The sequence below is a fragment of the Elephantulus edwardii genome, unplaced genomic scaffold (assembly GCF_000299155.1).
Source record: "Elephantulus edwardii isolate Elephantulus edwardi_28Jun2011 unplaced genomic scaffold, EleEdw1.0 scaffold00189, whole genome shotgun sequence".
In the NCBI taxonomy this organism is placed as follows: domain Eukaryota; kingdom Metazoa; phylum Chordata; class Mammalia; order Macroscelidea; family Macroscelididae; genus Elephantulus; species Elephantulus edwardii.
In genome coordinates, this window is record NW_006399939.1 from 4920324 (window position 1) to 4938358 (window position 18035).

At 45.8% G+C, this 18035-nt stretch overlaps 1 protein-coding gene across 1 annotated transcript in view; it reads right to left on the reverse strand.

Annotated features, from left to right (window-relative positions):
* Positions 1-4931: 4931 nt before the first annotated feature.
* The window catches only part of EXT2 (exostosin glycosyltransferase 2), a 157724-nt gene continuing 144620 nt past the window's right edge, over positions 4932-18035 (reverse strand). Inside the window, exons 11-13 of the mRNA XM_006896751.1 lie at positions 14141-14269; positions 12224-12306; positions 4932-5070 (exon numbers count right to left, since the gene is read on the reverse strand). Coding sequence (XP_006896813.1) covers positions 4932-5070; positions 12224-12306; positions 14141-14269 — 351 coding nt within the window. The remainder of the gene's footprint in view (positions 5071-12223; positions 12307-14140; positions 14270-18035) is intronic.

An 18035-nucleotide genomic window follows, 5' to 3' on the forward strand; every position in this document is an offset into this window, starting at 1 on the left:
GATAGACATGTGGAACATGTGAATGACTAAGAAAAAGCTCTTAGCTCAGCTGGACCAATAACCAGTTGGTTGGTCTTCAGCTGTGATCACAGAAACCTGCAAGTTCCTTGAGGTTCCTCTTTGGTATTAGATGAAACAGCCAGTGGTGCTCGCAGCCATCAAGGGTCGTCCAAAGAGATGTATTTTCAAGGCAGGCAGAGGCAGGCAGGCAGGCCAGCCAGCCTTATACAATGGCATGAGTTGGCTGGAGGCTCTAGTCTAAGACATATGGAGCCCAGGGCCTGCTCTGCCTGCACCACCCAGCCACGTGGAACTCCTGAGAGGTCAAGGCAAGAGGCTGAGGAAACATCTAGAAGACACAGCTGCTGGCACCTCTGGACGCCACACAGGCATCCTTTCTGTCTCCTGACTATCAACTGTCTGCTCTGTAGGGAGAGTCAGGAAAGTTGTGCCCAGGAGGTCGGCCAATTGAGAGCAGAAGAAAGGAGAAGGTGGTCGATTTCAGGAAAATAAAATGCCAGACACGGAATTGCTGGTGACACAACCACTTCTTAAGAAGGAGAGAGGACCAAAGTCCCCTGCCCCCTAGTCTTCCTGCTGTGGGCAGGAACGATGAAATATGTCTCAGCACAAAGCTGCCTGGATAGATCCACACGTCCTCTCTGGAAAACTGGAAGTCTGCAAACCTGAGACTGGGGATTCCTGAGAACCTTTAATGAAGGAGAAGAGAGGCTGTGGGCTGAGTTCTGCGTGTGCTCACCTAGTTTTCAGATGAAATCAGAGCTTCTACCCTGAAGAGAAGGAAGACTTAGGGTGGATTCCTGTTGACTGACATTTCTTTGCCAGGAGAAGAGCAGACTGTGTGTGGGGAGTATAACGCGGCCAGTGCTGGCTCTGGTTTTCCCAGAAGTAGGAAACGGGCGAGCACCAGCTCCTGATCTAGTACTGCAAGTCCCAGGGCTCACATCCGAGCCCTGGATGAGGTGGACAGGGATGGGCCCACGGGGCTCGCAAGCCTCCGACCTGGCAATGGAAAGCTCAGGGTGCTTCCAAAGTCTTCCTGGAGGCAAGTGTCTGCCAGCACCGTGAGGATCCGGCCAGAACCGCTCCCTCCGAAGGAAGTGGCCAGAAGAGGCGCAGGGCCAGGTTAGCATTCCCCGCCTGCTTCTCCATGCCAGGGTTGCTGGAGCCTCTCTTCCTCCAATGAAAGACTACCTGGGCCAAGAGGAATGAAAAAAGCCATCATCCCCCAAAGAAGCTGTCCTCAAAGCCAGGAAGCTCACCAGACTCGGAACGGATGGCTTCCACACACAAAGGCTTTCTGCTCTGCTAAGTCCTCATGGGATCTTCCGACTGGCCTGAAGGCATTTCCCTACAGTTCAAGCGCTTCCCAGGCCTCGCCTCTGCTTCGTAGCGGTTTTAACTTTACCTGAAAGCCATCAGCAGTTCTTGGATTCTAACCCAGCAATCCTATCTTAGAACGTGGGGTGAAACTTGCCAGTCTTGTTGGTGTGATGCCAACAGAGACTGTCACCTCAGAAAGCAGCTGGGTTCAGAGGGCTGTGGGCAACGCCTTCCACTGATGAGGGGGAGCAACTGGGGCCTCTCTCCCAGCACAGGCCATGCCAGGGTCACTTTTACTCAAAGGCAGTTCACAAATGAGCCCTGAAAGCCACACCTTCGAAGCACCATTGTAAGCACATGGGTTGTAAGCACAGAGGCACCAGAGCAGTTTTGAACTCGGTGACACTGAGTAAGAGGAGACAACATAGCCTCCTTGACCGGAAAGAGGCAAAGATTCTCAAAACAAACCTGATATTTTCCCAGCAAAGGAGGCTTTTGCCCAAATATGTGTGAGGCTCGGTAAAATATAGGAGGGAAAAAAAAGATATTAACTATTAGTGTTAACAGGCAGCATTTCCAACGATGACACTCCAAAGGGCCTGGCGAGCTGGGTCCTTGGGGCAAAGGCGTGGGCAGACTCTATGCACAGAGACATTTGAGCCAGAGCCTTTCAGGTTCATCTCTGCAGGCCAGTAGGACGCAATTTCTTTAAATAGATCTCTTAATCTAAAACCAGCTGTTGTCTGCTGTAGGCCAAAACATGCCATTTTAATTAGTAGTATTGTTCCGCTTCTGAAAACAGGCTCTATGGCATCCCAAGAGCTGATGACCCCAACCTGAGCTATGGGAGAGGCCTTGGAAGCCAGGCTTTTGCTTGCTGGTTATCAGCTCAGGGACACACAGGTAAGAGGGTTGAACTTCTAGCCCCTTTGCACTCACAAATCTTGATCACATGCTACATTCCTGTTTCACTTTCAACCCATTTTGAGATTTACATGCCTAGGATAAAATAACTCATTCTATAAATTAATTTATGCTATCTTGCAAAGTCTAAGTTCTAACATTTCTAAAAGTAGTGAGATATTCCAAATAAAATTGTAATACTCTTAGAAGAATGCCCAAGGAGTCCTACAATGGTGACAAAAATCACAGTAACATGATTCCTGGGGTGTCCCAGTGAACTCAGGTTAAAGAATTCCATTCCCCAAATTAAAGGATTAATAAAGTTTTAAAAGAAAAAAGGGGGGGAAAAGAAAAAACCATCCCAAAACAAAAAACAACACAAGAAACAAACAAGGAAAAAAAGTGGCTGACAGACTAATCCACCAGGCAGAGGGTACAATGTTGAGGATCATACAATCATGGCTTCAAACTAGTTCAGTCACAGTTGATGCTATGAAATAAGAACAGGCTTAGATTTATAAAGTGTGGTGTAATGCAACAGTAAAAATCACAGGATGGAAAGGGGGACCTAGAAGACACACAATGAGCCCTTTCAGGAGCCTGATGTGGGAGAGTAGATTACCACCAAGACTGTGAACAGTGAAATACATTCCAAATGGTGCAGTACGCCACCATCTTTGAGGTGGGCACTGTTGTTTCTAACTCTGCCAGCCAAGAGATTTGATTGCTTTCAACATGCATACGCCCTTGTTATTTTCCCCTCTTGTTTTTAAAAGAAGATTATGTTCTAGAGGGCATCAACCAATTATTTTTTCCTGTTCTGGCTATCATTTGGTAGAGTGGCATTTTATAGATTCGGATCTATTCCAGGTTTACTTCTTTGGCTATGATCAGTCTGGCAGGAAGAACTTATGTTCAGCCCTCCCCTCTCCTTACCCCCAATTCTAGGAAACCCTTAGAAAGGTTTAGCTGGATAACGACAGAAAGCTTTCTCACGGTCAACACGTGTTCCCTACTGACTAGTAATTATCCACATAATAACATTAAGTGCCTGGGTTTGCAGCTGTAGTGTGCTGAACCAATCACAGTGTCAACGTCTGCATCTGGAGCGGGAATAAAAGGGATGTGATGCTCCTTCGTTGTTTGCAGCTTTAATGGTTAATGATGCTATCACTGCTAACTAGAAAGACAGAGCTCTAATGATTTCCACCTTCAAGTGTTCCGTTTACACAGTCGCTGACTTTTCAAAGTCTGTGAGAATATATCTGAAGTGACTCCTGTTGCCGGCAAGTTTAAAATCTCCAGAGCAACCACTCACCTTCATGTCACTCAGCAGGAAGATGGGGGCGTGTAGTGACTTCAACTGCCATACAACGAGGTTTCAGTAACGACATCCATATTCTAAGCAAATAGTTATGTATTTCTGTGTTCTGGGGACATATGTTATGGCGAAAGCCCAAACTGTGGCTAATCTTAATATTAGAGCCAGATAAATCTGTTTTGAATCCATAGCATTTAACATTTGCCAGAGTAGATTTGTTCATCAACTGGGCTTAAAGAGGTATAAGTCACACATGTGCTCTATTACTAAATGCTGAAATTTAACAATTCAAATATACTGACAACTGTTGTAAAGCAGTTGTTAAAGCACCATTTAACATTAGCCAGAACCTCCCTGGTCAATGCTAAGTTTTTATCAAAAGAATGAAAGAAAAACTGGCATACTCTTGGGGTGGGGGGTCACAACTTGTATGTGGTCCTGGCTAGGGGGACTCAATGTATGGTGACGACAGGCCCTTTGATTTCCCCTGAAAATATGTGTATGGCATAGGCTGGATTGAATCAGGGAGCAAACCAGTTCCTTTGCAGGGATTGAGAATCATCTGCTCCTAGAATGGTTTTCATCTGGAGACCTTCCTCTGGCTGATGCACAGGGCAGCAGGCAATCCCCTGCCCATGCATCTTCCCTGGGAGGGGCAGGAGACTGTCAGCAGGCCAGAAGATGGAGTTAAATACACAGATGAAGAAAGAAGAGTCATTGTTTTATCGACAATCATTGCTTTAGACAGAGTAGAAAAATGAATAAAAAATAAAATTTAATCATATCAAAAAGCCAAGCCAAGCCAAAGATGAACAGTTCATGGAACTTATAGAATCCCAACACAACAGTGAGTAGCAGATCCAGAGCCCAAGTCCTGAAGCCTGTGGCAAGGCACACTCTCGATGGCTGGATTTTGCATTGCATCACTGGGCTTGGCTTTTTCTTCCCGAGAACTCACTGATTTGACATAGCTAAAACTGAGGTACCTTTTCCATGATTCCTCAAACCTAAAGTCAGCCGATAGGGCTCTTCCTGCTGGCGGTCTTTGGTCAGTGACGTGTCCTCTTTTAGACAGTTTATTTGGAGACTGAAGATGAAGGGAGCCCAAGCTGGACTTAACGCCACGCCACAAGGGCTTCCGTTTGGCATTTTCCAAGAGAATTCCCCGGATATCATGAGGAGCTGGAGGGCTGAAGGTGAACGGCTCCGGGGGCTTGGCCACTCTTCCAGCTTCCGGCTCTTGGCAGAGCTGTAGAGTGTCACCTTCCCACCCTAAAATGCCCTGCCCTGGTACCAGGGTGCTGAGGAGGCTGTGTTCGCTCGCTTCCTGTGTCCAGGCTTAGACGGCCACTGGTGGCGTGTTTCATAAGCTGCCAATGTTGGGGAAGCTCTTCAGTTTCTCAGGAAAGTCATCTTTGTACAGGACGGGGTCAGCTCGGTGCTCCACCACTTTGAGAGGCATTGTCCCAAAGACGGAAGCAAACTTGTTGATGCACTCGGACCTGTGGCATTGGGGGCGGGGGGGGGGGGAGAACAGAGAACAATGTCAAAGGGCTGAAGGGATGAGAGTGAAACACGTAACGTTCCACATCAGCAAATGCACCATATCCAGCCTGTTCTTAAAACAGTGGGGAGGGTGTGGATAAAGGAGGCTGTCAGTGGGAGAAAGGGAACAGGGGGTGCGGCTTGGAGGCCACAGGCCTGCGGAGGTCAGAGTATCTTCTCCCCTCCTCCTCAAATTCCAGTCATTCTTTTAGCTCAGTGCAGGCAGCCCTTAAACCAAGGTGGATTAGCTGCCAACATTTCTTAACTCCATCTCTGTCAGCTGGAGAGAGAGCAAAGGAGGAAAAAAGCCAGTGGGTCTGCACTTCAGCTCACGGGGAACTTGCACTCGAGGCAAGGGAAGGCAGAGTAAGATGATGGGGTGGTGAACCAGAATGTCAAACAATAAACAACACGTCATTCATCCAGCCACCAGCCAGTGTGAGGCCGTAATGAAGTGACGCTCTCTGGGAAAGATCAGACAACCCCAGCGAGGTTTCTGTGAAAGCTGCAGTTACATCATAGGAGTGTTTGCTCCGTTTCAGTCATTTCCTCGCTAGAAGGAGCAGCAAGACCAACTGCCGACTGTGGAACCCTCTCAAAGCCCCGACAGCTATGGCTTCAGAGGCCTGCAGATCGGGCAGTCTGTAAGAAAGATTTCTGGTCAACCAGGCCAATGCTATGTGACAGTTTGGGGTAATGAAAACTCCAGAACACAATGAAAAAGCAAGCCTAAAAAAAGAAAAAATAGAAAAAGCACTATAAAATCGACATTTGAAGTTAACTGGGAGCTCAAGGACGGACTTCAAAAAGGTCCAGACTCTCTTTTCAGTCAGGCCTACAGCACCTGAGGGACTCCAATGAAAACAAATGAAGCAGAGGCAGAACCATCAATCAAGAGTCAGCTGAACTGGGGGGGCGGGGGAGGGTAGAGAAAAAAGTGCAACAATGAATGAATGGAAATCCAAAATCTCTGTAAATGTTCATTAAAATTAATAAAATAAAATTAAAAAAAAAAGAGCTGAACTCTAAGACTCAGATCTAAAGTCTCTTTTGTTCTCAGAGATACCATAATCATTTCAATCAACAAGTTTTTATTTGAAGAGGGTCATTAAAAACACCCTTCACTTGATCATTGTATCTCTTAAAAATAATTGCTACTCTTCCATTTTTCTAGCTAATAGCATTACCGCCATCACTGCCACCAATCTCAACAACTAGTGTTTATTACATGTTCCAGGCTGCACTGAATGCGTTTCACACGTATTATTAACTCATTTCATTCTCACAACCACCCTATGTTTTGGGTTTTACTCCCTATAGGGAGCTCTGGTGGCCTAGTGGTAAGAAGCTGTGCTGCAATCCCAAAGGCACACGGTTTGAACCCACCAACTGCTCCGAGGTAGAAGGCTGGGCATTCTCTCCTGTGTGACTAACTGCCTCTGAAAACTCACTGGAGGGTCAGCTATGGGTTGGTTCTGACTCAATGGTACACAACAATACTTCTCATTAGGTTCTACTAGCATTTGCATTGGGAGATTGAGGTGTAGACAAGTAGTAAGAGGCTGAGTTAAACTCAGGCATTCTGACTCCTGGGACAAAGGACATGATACAAATGTATTTATTAACTTCATTCTAGAGGAGAGGCCGGCAAATAACAAAAGGTAAGCATCTATTAAGTACTGACAGTTTACACACATTTCCTCATGAATTGTGCAAAGTTTTCCTAAAAGGTTGGGTTCACTATAGCTTCATTTTACGGGTAAAGACATTAAGAGAAGACATCAGAGAAGATAAAAGTTACTTGTCCAAGGCCCCAGGGCTAGATAGTGGAAGAGCTGGATTTCCAATCCCGCTTGCCCTGGCAACAAAGCCTCTGTCGTCTCCATCATCCAGTGCCATAACCAGGGGCCGGCAAGTGGACTCCAAGTCCTCCTCAGCTTGCCTGTAATTGAGGTTCTCTCCTGCTGTGAGTCCTTGGAGACCCAGGAGGTGGGAGCCTAGATTCCAAGTTGAGGGAAGACTGCGGAAAAGGCTGAGGGGTTTTAGCAATGTGGTGTGGGACAAACACTGACCCGTGGCTTCCCTGCCCTCAAATTATGAGGTCACGGCAGTGACAGGCAAAGTGAAATCTCTCCAGGCTTTTACTTTTGACAGTTGTTCTGCCTGTAAACACGTACAGACTCTTTTAGTTTCCAGTTATTATGCACGTCAACTGTGGCCAGCAAAGCCCAGCCATCTCCAACACAGTCACTGGTGAGCATGTATTTAAGAGGAGGACTGGTTCTTGGCAGAGGCGGGCGGCTCCACGGCCCTGTGGGGAGCACCGAGAACAATGTCTCCTCTGTAACTATCTGCCAACAGAGCATGGGCCACAGGCAAGAAGCCACTGGGGCCGAGGCCAGCTTGACTTGTTGACAGCTGCCCCCGGCTAACCCAGGACCAGTGAGTCCTCCTTTTCCCTCCACAGACTGTGCTGGAGAAGCAGCTGGTCCGCGTGGAATGGCAAAGGTCCTCATCCCTTCTGCCAGGTAATGGCGGTGCTTCCCGCTTTCTTGTGCAAGGCAGCCTGGCCTGGGGAACAACTTAGGGTGGATAATGAGTCTGGCTGCTTGCTAGTAGCTCTCCTGAGTTGTACTGTCCAGCATCCAACTCCCTTGTCAGGATTGGTTTTCTAATCAAGTATGAACACACTCAGAACTGCCAAAGTCAGAGGCTCCTAACGACTGTGCAAGGGGTGGGAAGGCCTGCTTTCCTCTCACAGACATACCACTACCTGAAGTTACTGGGGCCTTTCGGAATACGGCAAGGGAAGCTGTCAAGGAAGAGGACGTTGTCGAGGCTTTCATGCATTTCCCAAGCACACTGTTTAGCACAGAGATACTAAAAAAAATATTTGCTAAAGCTGGGAAGAGATATTGGGACTGTAAAGTTATTAATAACCATGCCTGCTTTAGGTGGTGGAAGCACTGACTGAAGTTCAGGTAAGGTGAGCAAGTTTCCCCAGGTCGGACAGTGAGAGACAGATCTATAGCTTGAACAAAGACTGGCCTGAATCTCAATCCTAAACTCTTTTTCTTTTGCCAACACTGGCCTGTCTGCCACGCTGTCCTGATCTTGGGGAAGCCACTGTCAAAAAATCCACAACTACATTCTTCTGGTCTGAAAGCGCTAACAGCAGGTCCTGGAAACAGATGCTGGGCAGTCGAGGCCACCACTCTACACAACTGAGATTCTGGCTCTCAGACTCCAGGGTCCATGAGCCATAAAAACCAGTGCAAGGTCATTGATTAATAAATAGGTTAATGGTTTTCACTGTTTTATGTGGCATGTTTATCCAACAAAGGGAACTATTAAAAAACGGGAACAATTCCATAGGTATATCTGTATGTCCAGGCTAACCAAAATCCAAAAACTAAATCCACACCCTGAGGCATTACCAATTCGTGATAAATCATGTGATGGACTAGAAATGCTCCACAAGGCGGCCGCAGTTCTTATAGAAGGCAGACTACAACTGCAGGGTGGGTTTGAACTGACAGCCTTTGGGCTAGTTGTCAGGTACGAGGCATCTGTGCCAGCCAGGGACCTTTCCATCTGCCCAGGATGGCTTCAAACGTGCCTTCCTCCCCTAATCTAAGCTCAATCTTTACTTGAAATTCAATCTTTAACCAAACAACTTTACTCTTGTTTCAAATTTAGCTCACGAACTCTCTCCTTTTGTTTTCTTACACGTTTCCCAAAGGGACTGGACTGTCCCAACCAACTCAACTTTCTCATCACTGCTGCTCCAGCACCCACTGGTTTTGTCACTTTTAAAAATGACGTTTTTCAAGGTCCCCAAGGCCCACGTGATCCCAGGCCTCCTCCCTGTCTGTGTGTCCCATGCTCCTTCCCTGTTTCCGAGCACTGGAGCTCTGAGTCACCCCTGACGCCGACAGCAGCTGCTTCTCCACTTTCAGTTATCATTTCGAATGGCTCCTAAATATCAGAACTTCCTAAGATTCTACTCTCAGGTGGGTTTTTTTGCCCCCCCCCCCAAGCCAAATCCTGTCTTGGCAGTTAACTTCCAAAATATTTATTTTTGTTTTATACTTCTTGCCATCAGTTAGAACTGACTCCTACCTGACCCTCCAGGTGGATTTTCAGAGGCTGTAAATCACATGGAAGGAGCCAGAATACTTTATATTCTATATATTTATATACTATAACACTTTGAGCTGACCTCATGGTACTTCTCATGTGTTGCTCTGGACTGCAGTTCTAGATAAAGCCACTGCCATCAAGCTGACCCTGACTCACAGTGACGCTCCCTTCCGACAGGTAGACCCACTCCTCTGGAGTGTCCAAGGCTCTTAAGCCTAGGGAAGCATGCGGCCCCATCTCACCCAGGGAGTGGCTGGGAGGTGGAACTGCCAACTTTTCTGTTAGCAAACAGCTGCTTAACCACTGCACCACCAGGGCTCCTTTAGTCATACACACGTGTGTATAGTCTCCAAGCGGCAATGCACAACACTAGCAAAGATGCTGGTGAAATACCCAGGACTGCGTACAAGGACAGGCCTGGTGATCTCCTCCCCAAAGGGCACAGCCCTAAAAAGCCTGTGATACTGTACTCTATGCACGAGGCTGCCAGGAGTTGGAACTGACCCAATGACGACTAATCACAAGAACAATATGGTGATTCTAGGTGTAAGTTTTTGAGGACAGACAGCCTCTTTGAACCTCAGTTTGTGCATCTGTAAGAAGGGAACAATGGTCTGATTTACGTGTAATGACATCTAGGCATCTGCCCACTGGATCTTATTTTGAAACATCTTCACAGGGGAAGCCTACACACACACCTTCCTTAGTTCCGCTCTTCAGTGTTTAACAATGTCCGATTAGAGCCCTTACTGCATTTTGAGCCTCTTCACTCTGAGATGATCTCAAACGGTGCTATTCATACACCTGCATGAATGTGCCGGCCTTTCCCCTCACCCTTCTTTTCCTGATCTGTATAACCTCATCATTTCAGTGTCACCTAATTAAACAGAAGTGTGGTAGTAGAGCCCAGATGGGAAGTCAGTTGAAACACAATGACTACCACAATGGGCTCCAGTGTGTCAGAACTGTGAAGATGGCACAGGATAGGACAGAGTTCAAATCTGTTGTTCACAGGGGCGCTACGAATCACAATCGACAGCATCTAACAACAACAATTAACTAGAGAACTCTGGTGGCACAGTCCCTAGGGAGTTGTTAAGTCATAGGCCACACCTCACTGGTGGTCTGAATACACCAGCAGCTATAGAGAAACACGGGCAATCTCCTCCCCTGCTATTTACAGCCTTAGAAATGCAATGGAGGGTCAGCTATGAGTTGGTTCCAACTCAACGGCAAGGAGGTTTTTTAAATAACCAGTATTTCTATGATTTAAACAGTTAACACACTTGGCTGCTAACCAATAGGACAAAGGTTCAAGTCCATTCACCGTCACCACGGAAGAAAGGTCTGATGATCTACTCCTGTAAACAAAGCCTCTGAAAAAGGTGTGGATCCCAGTTATAGCTCAGCACAGATGGAGTTATATCATGAGTCAAAATAAATCCAGTGGCAATTGGTAATCAATCACCACCTACCTTAATACTATGAATGCTCCTCCAAAAGAGTCAAGTTTAAATAACAATTTCACGTACTCTGACGGGACTACAACTGGGGTCTCTTCCAAAATGCGCCATTTACAGTTAATGGCACTGCCTGGAACTGTGCAATACTTACAATGTAAGGGCAGATTATTTGCAAAACTACAATGCATTTTTTACTATAATACATTATTTCACATAGGCCACTAATAAGAGTCATGTCCTGATTACCTGAGAGAGATAAAAGAGATTATTTACAGAGTAAGAGATGCTAAGCCTTATGGAAGAAGCCAGATCAACTGACCAACTTTCTGTTTAGAAATTTGGTCAGCTGAAAATATCTGGTAAGTTTCAGAAATGTTTGCTGTAAGCAGATGCATACGTGACCTGGGGAAACCTGAACTGGACAGCTCATTCCTTAAGGCCATTATAACCTTCCCTGAGTGCATCTGGTCCCTTGACACTACAGGTAGTCCCCAGTGACAAATGTCCGCCCATAGACAAAACCTATTTGTCCTTTAATGTTACATAAATTTGCCCTCACTTCCAAATAACTGAACTAACTCCTACTTGCAACAAATTCTTTATCACAATCACCTTCACTTGCTGCATGTGCAGCTTCCAGATCACTGAAAAGCCTTTTGTTGCACTGAAGGAAGGTTAAATAAGAACCGTCTGCACCTGGTCCAACTCGCCTACAAATTCCTAAAGACATAGTTCGGAACTGATCTCATTGGGAACTGAGGGACTGCCCGTGATGCATGCTTGCCGACTCGTGCAAGGGGCTGCCTTTTGAAGAAGCAGATTTAATGCAGGTGGTTCAATGCTTTGGGTTACAAGTGAGAACCAAGGTCTATAACATGATTATAATGGTCTTAAGGAAAGGCACATGTCTCCCACATTTTTTGCTCACCTCCAACGCCCACAATCACATTCCATTCAAAGGTGTACTTGTTGAAGAAATGCCTGACTGGAAATAAAGGGAACACTTCCGAGCGGCCCTGCCTTTCTCACTCTGAAAAGTCCATGGCTTTGCTTTCCTCCCTGTTCGTGGCAGGTGTGGTAGGAGCGCCAGCAAAGGTAATTTGCCTCTGGTGGCTTTGGTTTCATTATTTCCAATCAAGTTTTCACTATAACATGCACGTACTACCCTTAAAACCAACCCAGTATTTCCTTAGAATTAACTACCTTCCACTCAAATGACTGTAGATGGTTAAGTGCTTAGTCCATACGAAGAATCTGGCTTCTGGGGCTTAAGGCCAGCTATATTTTTAAGACCCTTCCAGCCATTACAAATTGGGTGAGTAGCATTCCAAATTAATTCTTTGGGTGACCTGGGCTTGAACTAACCCATTTCCCACAGTGCCGAAAGAGCTGACTGTGGCTCCCAGCTGCTCTCCTTACATCTCTACCCAAGTCCCATAAACAGGCCCATGGCAGGAAATGGGGATCAGGGGCTCGGCCCGCTGCTGCCTACAGGCTTGCTCACCTCTCCACCATGTGCGTCTGGTCGAGAGAAAGTCCATCGATGGCTGTGCACTCTGGGCACTTGAATTTTTTTCGTGGAGTGACCTGCCAGGGGAGCACAGAAACATTACCTGCTGTCAGTGCCAAGGACAGTAACTTCACGCTTGTGACGCCTCTGCCCGTGTCTGGGCTGTAAACCGAGATGCCTGGTTCTCTACATGCATGCATGTACACACACACACACACACACACACACACAACCTCTCTCCATTCCTCCGTGCAATTCTGTCTGGCTCAGCCAACGGCAGAACTCACAAGGGCCCAATAAAAAAGGCTTGGAGGGCTTTTGCCTTCTGTAACTGGAAAGAAGTGGTGATGACAAGCTCCTTAATTCCTGTTTAATGACTGTTTTCTCACTGCCAAGGTCCTTGTATAAACACCATTTGTTCTTGCAGCTATAAGGGCGATGAAATACAGCTTCCCATAACTTTCACCGTAACCTTAGTTCCAACAGGCGTCCCTTCTTCTTCTTCCAGCTAATGGCAGATGCTGTTAGCGCACCCGGCTCTTGAAGATGCTGGTGATTCTGCAGCTCCCCTCAATCAGTGACAAAGGTTCAATGCTCCTTCGTCCTCTGAATCCTTTGCTTTTCCTTCCTCGCCCTCCTCCCAAACCGTTTGCTTGCACAATCTTCCCAGAAAACGTAGAGGACACGGCTATCCTAACCTACTAAAGATGAAGAAACAGTACCGACCGGAAGGAATAGAAAGTGCGAGCATTACGGCAAGGCTAAGAGCACAGAGGTGCCAGGAGGTACGGCCCAGAGGAGGCACCCTCCCATGAAAACATACTGAGGCACGTGAAAAGGAAGAGCTGGCCATGAAGGCAGTCCCTTTCAAACTGGCCTCTTGACGTTACATTCTTTCAATCAACATTCTTTCCAGGCCCTTGTTGGCTGAGGAATGGAGGGCTGGGTCAAGGTCAGTGAATGCCAGCAGGGACTTGTGCTCTATCCTCAGGCCCTTTGCTTCCCCCTGGCTTCTCTCACCAGTTAACGGAATCGTCAGCGGGGAACACCCCACCACGCTCCCACCGAGTTCCTCTGGGAGTCTGGCCTAGGAGCTTTGCCCATTTCCAACGGGAATTCTAACCCAGAAGGGAAAATGGGCCAAGATGATTCCACTCCCAGGACGAAGTGCACTTTAAATAGTAAGGGGCCTGACTGACCTAAAGCCTGCACCTCAAGGAGAAGTTGCTGTGTATTACAGAGACAAGATGATCCCCATATCCTCTCAGTTTTTAATGTGTTAAGGGAAAAATAATTTAAAAATCTGGTAAGTAATCATTATTTTGATTTAATAGTTAAAAGCAATGTTTAGTCCAACTGAAGTATGATTGTATAAGATGTACTGCTGTTTCTTAACATATGTTTAAAAAACCAGCTGCTTTAAAATGTAAACTAGTCTTTTAGCCAACAGAGATTCAAATTAGCTTCAATGATCAAGTATTTTTAAAATGTAACTTATGGATTGGCTACTATTGCCTTTATCTTTGATGAAGTTTAAAAACTGTAACTGGGAAAAAAACCCCAACTAACTTTTAAAAGAAAAGAGTCAAAGTCTAGTTTCAATTTGTTAAGGCGCCCTGATGGAATGGTACCTTAGGTGTGGGGCTGCTAACCTAAAGGTTGGGGGTTTGAATCTACCAGCTGTTCCACAGGATGGGCAGTGTCATCCCCTAAAGGTTTACCTGATGGAAGACTGCAGTGGGTTATTTCGGCTTCAGCCTTACACGGCAAGAGAGTCAGGCAGAGTCTTGCAGTCAAGGGGGCTTAAAGTTGAGCTAGTCAAACACTTCATTTACAGTTCTGAGAACATTTCAGGGGCAGCAAAACAAAGACTCGCTCAAGATCACAGAGCCAGGCGAGGCTTTCTCCTACCTTTATGACAGCTTTTCCTGTGACATTAGCCACCAGGAAGTTCATTGCAATGTCTTCACAGTTCATATGTGCATCCACCCAATTCTTGATGTCCCCAGGCATTTTGTAGGTGTACAGGTAGTTAAAATACTGTCGGAGACAAAAGGAAGAAGCATTTCAGTAGCAGCTCTTTTTGCCTGTTATAAAAGGAGCTCTGGCGGCGCAGTCCATGGTGAGCTGTGCTGTGAACCCAGAGGCTGTGTTTCTCTCCAGAAGTTCAAATCCATCAGTGGCTCCTCGGAAGAAAGATGGGTAACCTCTTCCTGTTAATCCTCACAGCCTTGGAAGCCCCATGGGGACATCTTATGAGTCAGAATCAGTTTGGTGGCAGTGAGTTCAAGGCTTTTGAATTTGAGCTGTTACATATTATGCAACCTAGTTATGGCTGAGAGTTAAACTCTATAAAATGAATCTTAAGGCTGTATCGATTCAAAAAGCAAAGGGAGTAAGAGAAGGCTTCTTTGGACCAGTGGCCCAGCAGTGTTGGTATGACCGTTCTCTGCTACTGAGAGCAGAGGAGAGGCACAGAACAGAGGCCTGTGGGATGTGGTGCCTTCAGACTGACTGAAGCATCATGCACTTCATAAACCACGTTCACAGATTCACTACAGACTGTCTTTTGTTGAATCCTTCCTCTTTAGTCCTACTGTTCTATGTCTTATCTTCTCTCAATAAATGAAAAACAGAAACAGACAAAAAGAACAATGGAGCAACAATGCAAAGGAATGTCCCATTGGAAAATAAAAGGGAACCATTCTGAAGCAACTGTATACTACACGTATTGGCAACACAAACAACACACACACATCACCTGCAATCACACATTTCAAGAACTAGAAGTCTTAGTATTTTCATTTTTCAACTAGCTCCAGACACTCAAAAATATGACAGTCACAGTGGTAAGCTCACACAGGTCAATAGTTAAACATAGCGAAATTATAGTTCCAAATTGAACAGAGCTTTTCCCTAACATCAATTCTTTATGCCATTACTCACAAGTTTTTATGACTTAACTAAACTACACACTCCCAAGCTGCAATATTTAGAAATGCAATGGACAAAAATCTTTAATGATCCAGGAAGCATCAATGGAAGGAATACACAGAATCACTGTATCAAAAAGAACTGGCTGACAGTGAAATATTTTAGGATATATCATATATGATCAGTAATGGTAATGAACAAAGATCTTCAAGCTGCATTGAAGACAATGGCAAGAAAAACAAGGCTCCAGGAATCAATCCATGGGATATCAAATGATATATTTCAAATGACAGATGCAGCCCTGGACAAACTCACCAGTCTATGTCAGGAAATAGGGAGGACAACGGCCTGACTAGCTGGCTGGAAAACCTTCATATGTGTTCCCATTCCCATGAACTGTGATCCAACAGAATGTGGAAATTACTGTACAATATTAATAGCACATGCAAGTAAAATACTGTTGAAGATCATCTAAAAATGGCTAGAACCGTACACTGACAACTGCTAAAAGTCCAAGGTGGATTTAGAAGCTGCCATGGCATCAGGGATATCACTGCTGATGTCAGATGGATGCAGGCTGAAAGCAAAGAATACCAGAAGAATGTCTATTGGTGCTTTATTGGCTGCAAAGGCACCTGACTGTGTGGCTCATAACAAAATTAAGGCTAACACTGTGAAGAATGAGAATCCCAGAACACTTGATTGTGCTCATGCAAAACCTATGCCTAGACCAAACGGCTGCTGTGCAAACAGAGCAAGGGAACTCTACATGGTTTAAAATTAAGAAAGGAACGTGTCAGAGTTGAATCTTTTCTCTACACTGCTTCTAATCTGTATGCTGAACAAATTATTTGAGAAGGTGGACTCTATGAAGAAGAATATGGTATCAGGGTCGGAGGAAGACTCATCAGTAACCTTTGGTATGCAGATGACAGACACATCCCTGCTTGCTGAAAGTGAGGAGGAATTGAAGCACTTGCTGCATCAAACACTGCAGCCTTTAATATAGATTGCACCTCAATGTCAAGAAAACAAAAATTCTCACCACTTGGCCCAAGAAACAATACTATCATGACAGGTGGAGAAAAGATTGACATTGTGAGAGACTTCATCTTACTTGGATACACAATCAGTACACTTGGTACCAGCAGTCAGGAGATCAGGAAACACATACCATTGGGTAAGTCTGCAGTGACGGGCCTGTCCAAATTACTGAGGAGTAACAATATCAGGTAGAGAACTAAAGTGTGTGTGATTCAGGCCATGATCTTTCTGATCACTTGCTATTGCATCTGAGAGAGGCACAATGAATAAGGATGACAGAAGAATAATTGATGTCTTTGAGCTGCGGTGCTGGAGGTGAAAAGAGCATTGAACATCCCATGGACGGCCAAGAGAACAAATAAATATGTCTTGGAAAGGGTGCAGCCAGAGTCCTCTTTGGAGGCAAAGATGATTAGGCTTCACCTCATGGACTTCAAGCATAATGTTAGGAGGGGCTATTCCTTAGAGAGGAACATGATGCTTGGAAAGGCAGAGGGTTGGTGAAGGAGAGGAAGGCCCTCAACAAGGTCAACTGAGGGGGATCCTTGCCTCTGCGGCTGTGGGGCCATCCCAGAGGCCAAATAGGACAAGAAATTTTGGGACACAGGGCGACAAGTAGAGGAAAGAATTTTCTTAGCTCTCTCCAAGAGGGAGAGCTGACTTGAGACGCCCAGCACACATGCTGCTTGAGCTGACCGCCCTGATCTCTCCCCATTCCAGAGACAAAGGAAGACATTTAGCTGCAGGAGAAAAGGTTAGAGAGGTGAGGATCTGTGCTGAGACTGAGCACTTTCCAGTGCTTGTGGGGAGATGGGACTGAGGCTTCCCTGGGGTTGCAGGTCCCTCCATCCGGGATCCTTGCCTCTGAGGCTGCAGGGGCACCTGAGGGGCCAAACAGGACAAGAGACCAGGACACAGAGCCACAAGTAAAGACAGGCTTTTCTCAGCTCTCGGACAGAGGGAGGGCTTCCTCGAGACAACCAGGTGGATTGACACAGTGACTGCTGCAAAGGGTGTCAGGAAGTGTGAGGATGGCTCAGGAGAGGACAGGGTTCAGATCTGTTATTTACAGAGTCGCTACTGGGTCGCACTCGATACTACAGCACCTAACAACAACATACACTCCTGGGAGCATTCTATCATCAACCTGAATATCCTGACATAAAATGCATACCCCTCCATTACTCCCTATAAGAAAATGAGTCTAAAGCATGGGTTGACAATTCTTCAAAGAGTGGACACACAAAAGCTAATAAATACCTAAGAAGAATTTTATGCTAAGTTCTAAACCATTAAACACTTGGAAGTTTAAGTTCACCCAGAGGTGTCTCAGAAGAAATCAGCTGCTGGAAACCTGGAGGAATGCAGTTCTGCTCTGACCCTCATGGGACACCAGGGACTCAAGTGGACATGATGATGACACGGGCTTGGTAATCAAATGAAAGTTCAAACAGAAAGACCAAGAAGACAGCCTCTCCACTTATCAAAATGACTGGGTTTGAACTAAAAGCAAAATACTGCAAATTTCTTGCAAAGGAAAAGGTGGTAATTCAGTTTTACATTTTATTGACAGGAGTATAAATTGGCATGCATAATATTTAAAATAGTTGTCAAGTATATATCAACCCTCTATCCCAGTGTTTCTACCCTTTATTAGAGTAATTCCATTTTTATGAATCTCTTTCTGTTGCTGTTGTGCACTGCCAAGCCAGAACCAAGCCATAGCTGACCCAGGAGTTGGAAACAAACTAAGTGCCCATCAACAAACGAATGGCTAGAGAAGCTGTGGTATATTCGCACAATGGAATACTATGCTGCATTAAAAAAC